This window comes from Coregonus lavaretus (genome assembly GCF_964263955.1).
Source record: "Coregonus lavaretus genome assembly, chromosome: 36".
NCBI lineage: Eukaryota > Metazoa > Chordata > Actinopteri > Salmoniformes > Salmonidae > Coregonus > Coregonus lavaretus.
Window position 1 is genome coordinate 20,636,016 of NC_140023.1, and position 13,709 is coordinate 20,649,724.

The 13,709-nt window shown below is 41.5% G+C and overlaps 1 protein-coding gene across 1 annotated transcript; it reads right to left on the reverse strand.

Annotated features, from left to right (window-relative positions):
• Positions 1–956: 956 nt before the first annotated feature.
• LOC311110722 (L-threonine ammonia-lyase-like) lies at positions 957–13,493 on the reverse strand (the record flags this gene model as incomplete). Its single annotated transcript, XM_084153282.1, has 11 exons — positions 957–1,055; positions 5,385–5,442; positions 6,010–6,177; positions 6,384–6,509; positions 7,554–7,629; positions 7,772–7,874; positions 7,991–8,156; positions 8,348–8,589; positions 8,938–9,054; positions 9,344–9,704; positions 13,393–13,493. The coding sequence occupies 11 exons, from the start codon at positions 13,491–13,493 to the stop codon at positions 957–959; spliced, it is 1,617 nt and encodes a 538-aa protein (XP_084009408.1).
• Positions 13,494–13,709: the final 216 nt, after the last annotated feature.

Below are 13,709 nucleotides of genomic sequence, written 5' to 3' on the forward strand. Positions count from 1 at the left end.
TCATCCTCTCTCTCAGCAGGGAGTGGGAGTAAGAGGATCAGGGCTGATTCTATACAAGGAACCTTTGGCCCACTTTCTTTAGTTCCCACGATCTAATTAATTGATGGGTAGATGGTAAGCAGATGCTCTAACACACCTATGAATAACATGCGTTGTGCAGTTTTACATTTAAATTTTTAGTTGATCCTATTGGCTGACCTTACCTGATCTCTTCTGAACTGGATATAAAAATTACGAAGACAAATCGTTGAATACATCATTATCATCATCTTTTATTTCCAGAACATATTAGTTTTGATTGTCACTACCGCTGTTGTTATAAATATAGATATGTACAACAATTCAAAAACAATCTGTATTGAAAATACTGTATACTTAATGTGTTATTTTTTCTCTCAATGCAACAGTAGTGGTTTGTAAGGAGGAACCACATCAAAACGCTAGCTCCTAACTAGGGGCTAACCATGAGTAGACTATGTCGGACAGTAGCTAATGCACTGGCGTGACTCACTGGAATGTTAATGTTAATCATTATCACACTCAACGGGCCTGTTTCCAAGGCACAGATTAAGCCTAGTTCTGGACTAAAAAGTATGCTCAATGGAGAATCTCCATAGAAATAGATTTTTAGTCCAGGACTAGCTGGGCTTAATCTGTGTCCGTGCAACTGGCCCAAAAGTACCCCCTGAGCTCCCTAATAACAGAAGTGTTGGGTGAAAGTATTGTTTTCTCATCAGAGCAGTATATGCAGTAAATGCCATGTATTCCAGTATTTAATTGTATCTCCTCTCTGCAGCAAAGATTTCAATGCATGTATTTTGTGTTAGTTTGCATATATATTCACAATGTTTCTGTTTCATTGTGGGTGTGTATGTGCATGTACGTACATACATGCGTGTACATGCTTTGTCCGTGTGTGTGTGGGTGTTCAGATTGAGAGCCATGACAAGTGTTGATCACCGCTCCAGCCAGCGTAGTGTGGGGTAGCGCTCAGACAGTGTCCTGCGGAGCTGAGTGCTCTGTGTTTTATCCCTGGTCTCCACTACACACTCCACCTGTGGGCACACAACACAGATTTAATCCTAATAATCTCTCGCTGCTAGTGCTACATACACACACTGTCTGTCAACTGTAAATAAACACTGGAGTGTCTAAACTAATTATACATTGACCCACTAACACACGTTTAAAACGTATAATTGCTATGTGGTTATATCATCTGTCCTGCCAACAGCAGATTTACATAAAGTGTAGTCAACTTTGTTCTAAGGGCAGAAATAATCTGATTGGTTTAGGGCAGAACAAATCCGATTGGTTTCTAAAAGGTCAATGGGCAGTGTTTTAACAGTTGCACAATTTATGAAAGCATTGCGGAGGTTTGAACTGAGAATCTTGTAAATAAAACTTTCAGTTAAATGTTGTAACATTTTGAAATCCTTATTGTGTTACAGTAGTCAGACAAATGTGACAATATCTCCAAGATGCAACTGGTCTCCTGAATAGTAAAATGTAGTAAGCTAGCAGCAACATGCTAAGCTAATCAGAGCAAGCTAGCTAGCTAAGCATTTAGCAACTTCTTAGCTACTCATGTTGATTAAAAAGATAGAGCTAGCTAGCTAGCTGTCAAATATACAAGTCAGCTAACATTTGCTTTATTGAATAAGGTATAAAACTTTAAAAAATGGGGATGGACAGTTATGCTGCCCCGGGGGCAGCCAAGTAAAGTTCTAAGCTAAACAGAGCTAGTTGGCTACCAGAAAGCTATCTCTTACTAATGTTGAGTCATAGAATAGAGCTAGCTAGCTAGCTAGGTCTCAAATATACTAGTAAATCAGCTCCCACTTACTTGATCAAAATATTTAATTGAATAAGCCATTTAAACAGAAAAATTGGAATAGACTGTTATGCTTACCTGGGGGCAGAAACGTAAAATACTAAGCTAAGCTAAGTGTAGCTTAGCTGAGCAAAGCGCTATCTCATACTAATGTTGAATTATAAAATAGAAATAGCTACCAAGTTAGGTCTCAAATCTGCCAATAGGTAGATATAAACTCCAAAATTGGAACAGACTGTTTATGCTGCCATTGGGGCAGAAATGTTAGTTTGGGTCAAGATCCCTTGAGGCCATAAGGACAGACTTCAAGCACAAAAAGTCATTTTAAAAAGTCTGATCTGCCCTCGGGGCAGCCATTTGAATGCACTGTTTAAATGCTTACCCAGGGGCAGTAATGTTAGTTTGGGTCAAGATCACTTGGTGCCCCAAGGGCAGACTTGAAGCACTAAAGGTAATAAAAAAAGTATTTACTGCCCTTGTTGAAGCCATTGGAATGCACTGTTTAAATGCTTTCCCAGTGGCAGTAATGTTAGTTTGGGCTAAGATCACTTTAGTGCCCTAAGGGCAGACTTCAAGCGCAAAAAGTAATACAAAAAAAGTATATGACTTATCTAAATTATATCCTATGGTTATCTTCACCCAAATTAATATTACTGCCCCTGGAGCAGCATTTAAACAGTGCATTCCAATTTTTTGTTTATTACGCTTAATCTTACCAATTATTTTTGCTTCATATCATTTTCTCTAGCTTTTATGATTTAACATTTGCTAAGCCCGCTAGTTCAGTTTAGCGTAGCATTTTAAATTTCTTCCCCCAGGGAAGCATAACAGTCCATTCCAATTTTTTTATTTATATAGATAGCTTATTCAACAAAATATTTAAGTGGGAGCTGACTTACTGGTATATTTGAGACCTAGCTAGCTAACTCTATTATATGACTCAATGTTAGTAAGAGATAGCTATCTGCTAGCTAACTAGCTCTGTTTAGCTTAGCATTTTACGTTGCTGCCTCTGGGGCAGCATAACTGTCCATCCACATTTTTGTTCATATAGCTTCTTCAATGTAAAGATGCAGTATGCAGAAATTGCTCCGCCATTTCCTGGTTGCAAAAATTCAATTAGTTCGCCTAATTTTAGTTTATGTAGAGAATCATTGTAAACCGCTGTGAAGTATATTTTCCATTACCAAAAATAGTATTTTCAGCTGTTTGAAGCTGGTGCACAAAACCAAAAGTAAAAGACACAAAAACAAAACTTAAAGAAGCATAGAAATAGTGCACATAGAACAGAGCTACCACTTCTTGGACTTGCTTTCAATGAGAATGACAGATCTCATATTTCTATGTGAATTTGGTCAGATTTCCCAAAAAGTTACATATTGCAGCTTTAACATTTCAATGAAGCAAACGCTAGCTGACTTACTTGTATATTTGACACCTAGCTAGCTCTATTTATTAATTCAACATGAGTAGCTAAGAGATTTCTAAATGTTTAGCTAGCTAGCTTGCTCTGATTAGCTTAGCATGTTGCTGCTAATTTGCTACATTTTTTTGTTTCCTTCAAGTCAGGAGACCAGTTGTATCATCGTAGAGATATTGTCACATTTGACTCCTGTAGCACAATAATGATTTCAAAACGTTACAACTTGTAACTCAGGTTTATTTACAAGTTTCTTAGTTCAAACCTGCGCCATGTTTTCAAAAGTTGTGCGTCTGTTAAACTCCACCCAGAGCCATATATTTAGAGTTAGGCCAACTTTTAGAATTTTGAATATTGTTTTAATTCTAGACATTAGGTTACATGGCATTGTTTAAATATTCCCCATCTAATGTTAATAATAATAATATGCCATTTAGCAGACGCTTTTATCCAAAGCGACTTACAGTCATGCGTGCATACATTTTTGTGTATGGGTGGTCCCGGGGATCGAACCCACTACCTTGGCGTTACAAGCGCCGTGCTCTACCAGTTGAGCTACAGAGGACCACGTTGATAGATAATGTTGATAGAGCTTGCCAGCTTGTAGTCCTAAAAACTGGAAATGAGTTACTTCTGGTTATTTCAGCCATTCCTATGGGGAAAATAAATGGGGAAAGAATAGGGATTTGGGATAAATGCCAAAAATAAGGTCTGAGGTAACAGGCTTAGGAGATCTTATAAGTTCTATGAGATAATATCAGTGAGTTAACATGACCTTTATGAATTATGAAGGTCATGCTTTTTTTGATTACATAAATCAAATCAAATGTTATTTGTCACATGCACCGAATACAACAGGTGTAGACCTTACCGGGAATGCTTACTTACAAGCCCTTAACTAACAATGCAGTTCAAGAAATAGAATTAAGAATATTTACTAAATAAACTAAAGTAAAAAATAAAATAAAAAGTAACACAATAAAATAACAATAACGAGGCTATATACAGGTGGTACCGGTACCGAGTCGATATGCGGGGGCACAGGTTAGTCGAGGTAATTTGTACATGTAGGTAGGGGTAAAGTGACTATACATAGATAATAAACAGCGAGTAGCAGCAGTGTAAAAATGCTTCAAAATTCACAACAAGTGACGTTAGCTGATGAAGATAATCTCATAGAACAAAACGTATAAGATCTCCTAAGCCTGTGTTTGCCACAGACCTCATTTTCAGCGTTTATCCAAAAACCCTCCAAAAATGCCATTAATATCCCCATAGGCTTTGTCCAACGAACCATGGCGGATTTAGTGCCTACAAAAAGACACCATTACTATTTCTCTCTATGGGGAGCTAATATGGCTGCCATAGAATGTTGTAGTGTCATGAAAATGCATCATAATGCTCATTCTAGACATTCAGTTTTATAGTATTTTTTTATATTCCCCATGTAATGGTAATGGGGCGCTAACATGGCTGCCATAGAATGTTGAAGTGTCATCTAAATGCATCATAATGCTGAAACCGCATTGGCCCAACTCTTAATACATGGCTCTTACTCCACCCATTGACCTTTTAGAAACAAATCGTATTTGTTCTGTCCTAAACCAATCAGACTCTTTCTGCCCTTAGAACAAAGTTGACTGGACTTTATGTCAACCTGCGACCCAACATGCTCCCAACACACTCAACACACCTGAAGTCCCAATCGATTCCAGTCTGGCTCAATTCTATGACTATCCTTAATCCGCTACATTGTAGTAACATAATATTCTACCTTTACCTGTACATAACTTATTTTACAGCTATCAACTTTACAGTCAGTTGACATCACACATCTAGAACTTTAAATCATGCTTGACATTAGTAGGCAACGCCTCAATCAGAAATTCTGAGTCATAAACCACTTCCAAATCAATCACATATTGACACATTGTCTAGCAGCACTGGACCCGGAATCCACTACTTATCTCACACCACCCTGCACTGCCAACACATTGGCAACCGAGCCAGGGTTTCCATGGCAATGGCAGTGTGAGAAGCGCTTCATATATACAGTCATTTGAGAAGCAGTTGAGTGGATTTCGGGGGGAAGAGGCGAGGAAGGTGGGAAGAAGGCTAAGGCTGTCGTACCTGGGCCTTGAAGAGATCGCCTCTGTCACTGTATCTCCGGTGGCAAACATCCAACAACCTGAGGGAGAGTGAGAGAGAGTAAGAAAGAAAGGTAGAGGTTGAGAGATGGAGGATGAAAAGAAGCATTAGTGAGAGGTAACAGATGTAAACATACAGAACAAGAGAAAGAAACAGTGGATGAGGAGGAAGAGAGGAGCAGACTAAATTCACACTGTTAGAGGATTTGTATATCCAGACTGATCATCCTGCCAGGTAAAGCCTCCTCCTGTACTGTGGCTTATTCTGATGTGATCGGATGTGGGGGAACAGGGTCACAGGGCCAGATTGGGCACAGTGGCATTACTGTCACAGAGAGAGTTATCTAACTATATGCACCATAATCTAACTATACACACTCATCTCCATCCATATGTAGCACAGGTATCAGGAATTTGTTGATTAATAAGCTCTGGCAGTACTGGGTTATTGTCAGTCTGTATGACCACACACTGATATGTGTGTGGGATGTGTGTGTGTGTGTTTCAGATAAATAGGGAGTAATCAACCTCTTATACACTAGGGTATTCATATTCAGATGTACAGTATAGGTCATAACTATCTGTTCTTCTGTTAGTGTTTAGCTCACTTGATGTCCTCTCTTGCCAGCATGTCCAGTAGCTTGGCCATGTCCCCCGGAAAGTCCCCCAGCTGCACTGTAAACTTGTTGACGCGGTCATCCAGAATCAGGGCGCGGTCAACACACTGTCTGATCAGGTCCAACTCCATGTTAGCACTGCTCACCACCACAGCTACCCTGCAGCGGGCAGACAAGGAGATAGATGCAGACTCAGTTCATCGGAATATCAACAGGTTACATTTTGGACACTATGGTGTGAATCCTAATTTCCACTTAAGTCCAATTTTCATTTAGTCATGCATTTACAGTATGTCAATGGGAGTCTTAGGATTCACTCCTATGTTTTGGTACAGTAAAAACACCCTGACAGTGTGTAAACCCACCTTTTGCCCTTTAGCTCTGGTAGTTGCCCAGCCAAGATGGCCGCTAGTCCCATGGCTCCCTCTGTGTCTACTGTGGAGCGTTCAAACTCCTGGAACCTCAGCATGGCTACCAGAGAGTCCTCCTCTCTGAGGAGAAGAGATAGAGGTCAGAGAGTCTCAGAGAGAGAGAGAACAACAGCAGTGCTAAAGGACTATTATCAAAACACTCTACTGCACTCTGGGCTCTAATTTGCGACCATCTTGCTCCCATATGCTCCTAAATATTTAGCTGTATGAGCTGGAAGTGGGCCTGGAAAAATAGTCACCCAGATAATACATTGAATGGTAAAATTATATTTGTGCCGTTAGGCGCAACAAGCTAAGTTGTTACATTTGTGTTTCTTGCCCGCTGCGCTCCGGCTGTTGTTACATTTGTATCATATTGCAGTGAGCAAAGTCAATGAGCAAAGTCAATAGAATGTATCATTTCACCTCACCTGTGAGAGTGAAGAGGAAATTCAGCTACTCTTAAGCACTTCTTTATTATTAGAAGTTTAACCAACTTCGGCACTTAGATTTTATCTAGGTCTTACAGACACAAATAAAAGAGACTTAGATATATTTGAAAATGGCCGGCTATTGGTTGGATTATTGCAACTAATCACGTTTTGTGTTGTATTCCCATTGTGATTGGTCCCTGAACCCATAAGAGACCATTTAGAAATATACAAAAGCCTCCTTCTTTTCTATCTGTTAAAGGCTAAGGCAGAGACATGTGCTTTTAACACTCTGGTTGCTCCTCAGTTCATGCACCTTGATTGGAGAGCGAGGTAGCGGCAGTGTTCACTTCCCTTTGCACCCCACCTGTGAGAACCATGGTTGCAACTTTGCAATGCATAAAACTGCTAGACTCTAGCCCAAACCAAAATGTATAACTCATATGACCGGAGCTAAAGAAAAATAAAGGGGATCCTGGATAGCTCCTCCAGGATAGGATTCATATAGGCCTAATCTCTTTTCTGGTGCTTCTAACCTTTTAAAGTTGGGAGCATTAGTGCTACCAATTTAGAGTCCTGGAAACACTCAGGCCACTGGTGAACTGAGGGATGTCTATGTCCATATATGTAGGATACTATGACAATGGCAAATGTGTGGTGAGAGATACCCTCCCCTTCCATAGAGATGTAGTACCTGACAGTAATGACTTTGTCCACAAATGTCTTAGCCAGCTGGAAGGTGTGTGTCCCCAGTGAGTGCTCAAATATATCTGGGGATAGAGAGCGGGATATAGGCGTTAGGTTCAGTGAGTAGTGCCATGACAATTGATATCTATTTAAGAAAAAGAAAGACCACATCACAGGGAGCAGGTGTGGGTTCAGAAAGCCTACAGGTGTACAAGGGTACAGTACCTCCATAAAGCTTATTGTTGGGGATGCTGTAACGTTCACTAGTCACTGGGCTGCCTGTTTTGAGGGACTGTAGTAGCAGTGGGAATCCTTCTGGTTCAACTCCCTGTCAAAGAGAACAATGGTATATGAATCCCAATATTATTTTGGAGAGCATGGTTACAACTTACTCACTGTGACAATAGTACACTAAACACATATTGAGAGTGAGGAAACACTTACTATGACAGTGATGCGTGAGTTGAGGTGTTTGATGGCTGCTGCTGTGCTAACCAGTAGACTACACTGCCCACCAGTGGACACAATGACTGCATCTAGTTTGGGCACCTGCTCATAGATCTCCATGCCTACTGTGCCCAGCCCTGCCAAGTACAGAGCACTATCATCCCTGAGAGAGATAGAAAGTGAGAGAGGAAGAGAGAAAATAGAGAGAGAGAAAGAGAGATACAATATAACCATTTATCAGTGTCACATTGTCCCCACTGTACAGTACATGTTTTGAGACAAAGGAGAGCTATGGGCCTGGCGCCCATCTATGTGGGGCAACCACCAAAGCAGTCAATCTCCAGGGTGACTTACTCTTCCAGGCAGAGGTATCCGTTCTCCTTGGCCAGGTGGCGGGCATGGTTCAGGGAGTCCCTGGCGGTACTACCGTAGGAGATGACCATTGCGCCATAGTCTCTGTATATTCTGAGGTGGGGCTGGGCACAGCTGGCTGGCATGATGACAAACACTGGGATCCTCAACTCCACCGCATGGTGGGCCACGGCCATGGAGAAGCTACAGTCTGTAGCCACGATCACTCCCTTCTTCTGCTGCTCCTGTGGAGGGGGATAGGAGTTTGCTAACTGTTAAAGTGATTAGTATTTGTTTAGCTTGTTAGCTTCTTGTTAGCTACTTGTCAGCAGGGTTGCAATATTCCTGGAACCTTCAATAAATTCCCTGGTTTTCCAGAATTCCTGGTTGGAAGATTCCAGATTTCCTGCTTTTTCCCTCCTGATTCCGGGACTCCTCCAACTGGGATTTCGGGAAAAACAGGGAATTTATTGAAACTTCCAGGAATTTTGCAGCCCTACGTGTTAGCTACTTGTTAGCTTGTTGGGTACTTGTTTTAATAAATGAGCTGTTCACCAGCTGGGATGCATTGGGAAATGCATTGGGATTCATACCTGGTTGAGGGAGGTGAGTAGGTACAGAACGCCTCTCTCCTTCACTGAGCCTGTGTAGTGGAGGTGCTCCTTCTTTAGGAAGATCTCCATGCCATACTGTTTGGACAGTCTGGAGTACTGGGAACACAAACAAGCAGAATGTGATTAAGCTTCTGCATGAAGCAAGGGCCATAATTTAAAGTGTTTACTTTTAGAAAATAAACTACTACCTAGAATAAAAAGGTTCTTCAACCGTCCCTCCACAAAATAACCCTTTAAGAACCCTTTGGTGAAAAGGTTTTCCCTGGATACAAAATGGTTCTCCTAGACTCCTACAGGCCAGGGACATCCAAAGAACCCTTCATGGTTCTAGGTAGTAAATTTTTTCCAAGGGTGTACAGAAGGCTCTGAACTGGAGCTGGCATACCGTGCAGGGGGTCTTCTGCATCCCTGACTGGATTTTGATGGCTGCAGCACTGATGTCCTCGAAGCTAAGGTACTCAGGCTTGGGTGGTGCGACTGCTTTGCGCTCGCTGCCTCTCTTCTTGTTAGTCTTGGGTGGGTCCATTAGCTGGATCTCAGGGGCGCCCACCACCTTGGTCTCGAAGGTCTTGACTTCCCCATTGAGGCACTCCTCCTCCTCAATACCAAAGTCCTTCAGGCGCTCCGGGTGGATGAGGGTGGGCCTCCAGCCTTCAACCCCATTACAGACGGGGGCGTCCTTGTTGCAGGTACTCTTGGAGGAGGTGGAGCAGCCCTGTTTAGTTGGCCCAAGACGCTGATCCTCGCTGGCGGAGAGAGGGAGAGAAACAGGGCTTGGAATTGAAGAGTAGTGGTTGGGTTTCTGTAGTGTTGGATACAGCTCTTACCATTATACACATGCATTTCAGGTCAACAGTCTCAGCAATGGGCTACACTCTCTCAGAAAAAAGGGTTCCAAAAGGGTTCTTCGGCTGTCCCCATAGGAGAACCCTTTTTGGTTCCAGGTAGGACCCTTTTTGGTTCCAGGTAGGACCCTTTTTGGTTCCATCGAGAACCCTCTGTGGAAAAGGTTCTACATGGAACCCAAAAGGGTTCCACCTGAAACCAAAAGTGTTCTACCTGGAACCAAAAAGGGTTCTTCAAAGGATTCTCCTATGGGGTCAGCCGAAGAACCCTTTCAGGTTCTAGATAGCACCTTATTTTCTAATAGTGTAGAGTGATGAGAGTGAGCAGGAGGAGAGAATTGCTAAATAACCCTTATCACTTCTGTTTCTGAAATAATTTAATTGGAAATAATATGGTAATCGGTTCACCTTGCCTTCTGATAGACTGGGTGGGAGTTTTTGGGAATAAGGTGTGTATGTGTGTGTGAACACGTGGGAATAAGCCACTGCTTTACATTGTCTGGGAGTGATGGCAGTGACCTTGTTCTCTGTACAATATAAGATAATCCACACATATCTTTCCATGTCCAGGTACACCTGGCTGTCCCTTATGACTACCAGAGTTTTGACCTATTAACCACACACACATTCAAGCACACACGCACGCCCGCTCACAAACACACACACACAAACACATGGCTCTAAGGTTAGGGAATGGTTGGAAGGAATTGATTCACCTTTCTTGTTCTCAAGAGTTTCACTTCTGCTTGATTTATTTAATCTCTGATTAAAGGATGTCTTCACATTATTTATAACTATTAAATTGTCTTTCAACTCAGTCTTAAGTACATGCAATAATTACCCATAGGGTAACACTTTACTTGACACCCAGTCATAATATGTCATTACAGCTGATATAAATTGTCATAACATGGTCATAGCACTGTCATGACCCATATATTTGCACCTGTTGTGACATATATTGTGTTCTTTTATGGCTGGTTATAATTCCTACATAAGAGTGTCAAAACTCACATTTATTCAAATTCGTTTTTTCCCTGCCAATAAGTTTCCTTTCGTTTGAAAGTGTGTTTCTTAAATCCTAGGTTGTTGTAATTAATTCTTTACAGTCATGTTTTTTTTCATCCTATTTTAAATAACTTGTAGAAAATACACTTTATGACACTGTCATGAAGCATTATGACCACCCTAAGTCACTTTACTTGGACTAAGAAAATACACTTTATGACACTGTCAAGAAGCATTATGACCATCATAATCATATAAGCCAGATAGGCCTATCACGTACATAGAGGGTGTCTTGTCCTGCTCCTGAAATCTTATCCTGCATTCATTCCAGTCATCATCAACAGAGCATTAGGGTAGGTGCATGTCTGACATTAACGTGTGCACAATTACAATGTTAATTTAATATGGTCAATAAAAAAAAACGATATATATACTGTACAGTACCAGTCAAAAGTTTGGACACACCTACTCATTCAAGGGTTTTTCTTTATTTTTACTATTTTCTAAACTGTAGAATAATAGTGAAGACATCAAAACTATGAAATAACACATATGGAATCATGTAGTAACCAAAAAAGTGTTAAACAAAATATATTTTAGATTTTAGATTCTTCAAAGTAGCCACCCTTTGCCTTGATGACAACTTTGCACACTCTTGGCATTCTCTCAACCAGCTTCATGAGGTAGTCACCTGGAATGCATTTCAATTAACAGGTGTGCCTTGGTAAGTTAATTTGTGGAATTTCTTTCCTTCTTAATGTTGACATGTAGGCTATGGTGTAATGGAATGTTTTGCCTTGTGTGATAGGTTTTGTTGGTTTTTTAACTCTTATGTAGGTGTCATAACAAGCCATAACATAACGCAATATATGTCACAACAGGTCTAAATATATGTGTCATGACAGTGTTATGACCATATTATAACAGATTATGACAAGTTATGTCAGCTGTTATGACATATTATGGCATGGTTATGACCGTGTCATAACATGTTATAACGCTGGGTGTCATGTAAAGTGTTACCAAATATAGCATGTGATGAGTAATGTAGAATCAGATAGATGCTTATTGTTGATTTAGTTGGATTGTTATTAATACCAATACTTAATATAATAGTAATACAATCATGTACATGTAATTACTTTTTCTTCATGTCAAAACATTGCCGAATCATTCTGATAATAGTTAATGAGATTGATAATATATTTCAATCATCACATTTATTTATGAAGCCCTTTTTACATCAGCAGATGTCACCAAGTGCTTATACAGAAACCCAGCCTAAAACCCCAAAGAGAACCAATCTAACCATGTTTTTGTGGTTATGATACATAGCTACAGGATATTATCCACTATACACAGAGTATACAAAACATCAAGAACACCTGCTCTTTCCATGACAGACTGACTAGGTGAATCCAGGTGAAAGCTATGATGCCTTATTGATGTCACTTGTTAAATCCACTTCAATCAGTGTAGATGAAGGGGAGGAGACAGGTTAAAAAATGATTTTTAAGCCTTGAGACAATTGAGACATGGATTGTGTATGTGTGCCATTCAGAGGGTGAATGGGCAAGACAAAATATTTAAATGCCTTTGAACGGGGTATGGTAGTAGGTGCCAGGCACGCCGGTTTGTGTCAAGAACTGCAATGATGCTGGGTTTTTCACACTCAACATTTTCCTGTGTGTATCAATAATAATAATAATAATAATAATAATATGCCATTTAGCAGACACTTTTATCCAAAGCGACTTACAGTCATGTGTGCATACATTTTTACGTATGGGTGGTCCCGGGGATCGAACCCACTACCCTGGCGTTACAAGCGCCATGCTCTACCAATTGAGCTACAGAGGACCACTCTGACCACCCAAAGGACATCCAGCCAACTTGACACAACTCTGGGAATAACTTTTAACACCTAATGCATGCAGTCATAGAACATTGACACTATGATTTACTTTATAATGTTGAGGAGAGACTCTGACATTAACCATTAAGTAGTAGACTATTTTGTATCCCTCAACAGGCTCCTACATTTTGCTCACAATATTCACTGCTGAAATGGATAGACCGCATGGTATAATTCAAACCAGCTGGTAGAATTGAACTTCACTTTAAGTTTCCATTGTGGTACCAGCTACTGTGGACCTGGGGAGAGAAGGAGCAGGGGAGGCTCGATGGGGTGGAGGGGCTGGTTCAGGTGGAGGAGGATGGGGGTCAGAGACGGCTTTAGAGGCTTTAGATTTGGGGACAGGAGATGCTGGATGATGAGGCAGTGGTTTGCTGATGGCTGTAGAGGACTTGGTAGATTTCTTTGCACGAGGAGAAGGAGGAGGAAGATGGTGGAGGATTAAGGTTGTGACTGGCGGGCTTGGTTGACCTTGGGTAGAGAGAAGAGGAGGTGCAGGGGAAGAATGAAGGGGAACGAGGTGCCATAGGAGGTGCTACAGGAGCCACAGCAGGAATCACTACAGGAGTCACTACATCTGGAGGCTTTGGGGGTTCCTCTGGGTGTTGGGGGGGGGGGGGGGATAGTAGGATACACTGGGTGGGGGATGAATCTGTAGTGTCCCACCTCTGCCAGAAGGGGTCATTCTCACTGTCGTTGAATCCCACTCTGCTGGGAGATCCATCACCGACGTAGTTGGCGTAGATGAACTGGGCGGCAAAGTTCATCCTGGACCACAGAGTTTTCAGCTATAGTCCCAGGATCCACTCTAGATACGTTCTGAAAAGTCCTCTCCCTGCTCCTTCTGTGTGTGTGGCACGTCCAGGAGTGTGTTGGACAGTGCGCCAGCTCAGAGCGCTCCCACGGTGTTAACTGCGCTGCCCTAGATCCCTTCCTGGGGCTATTTAAGGCAGGATTAGCCTGGGGCACATGCCTGGTGGCAC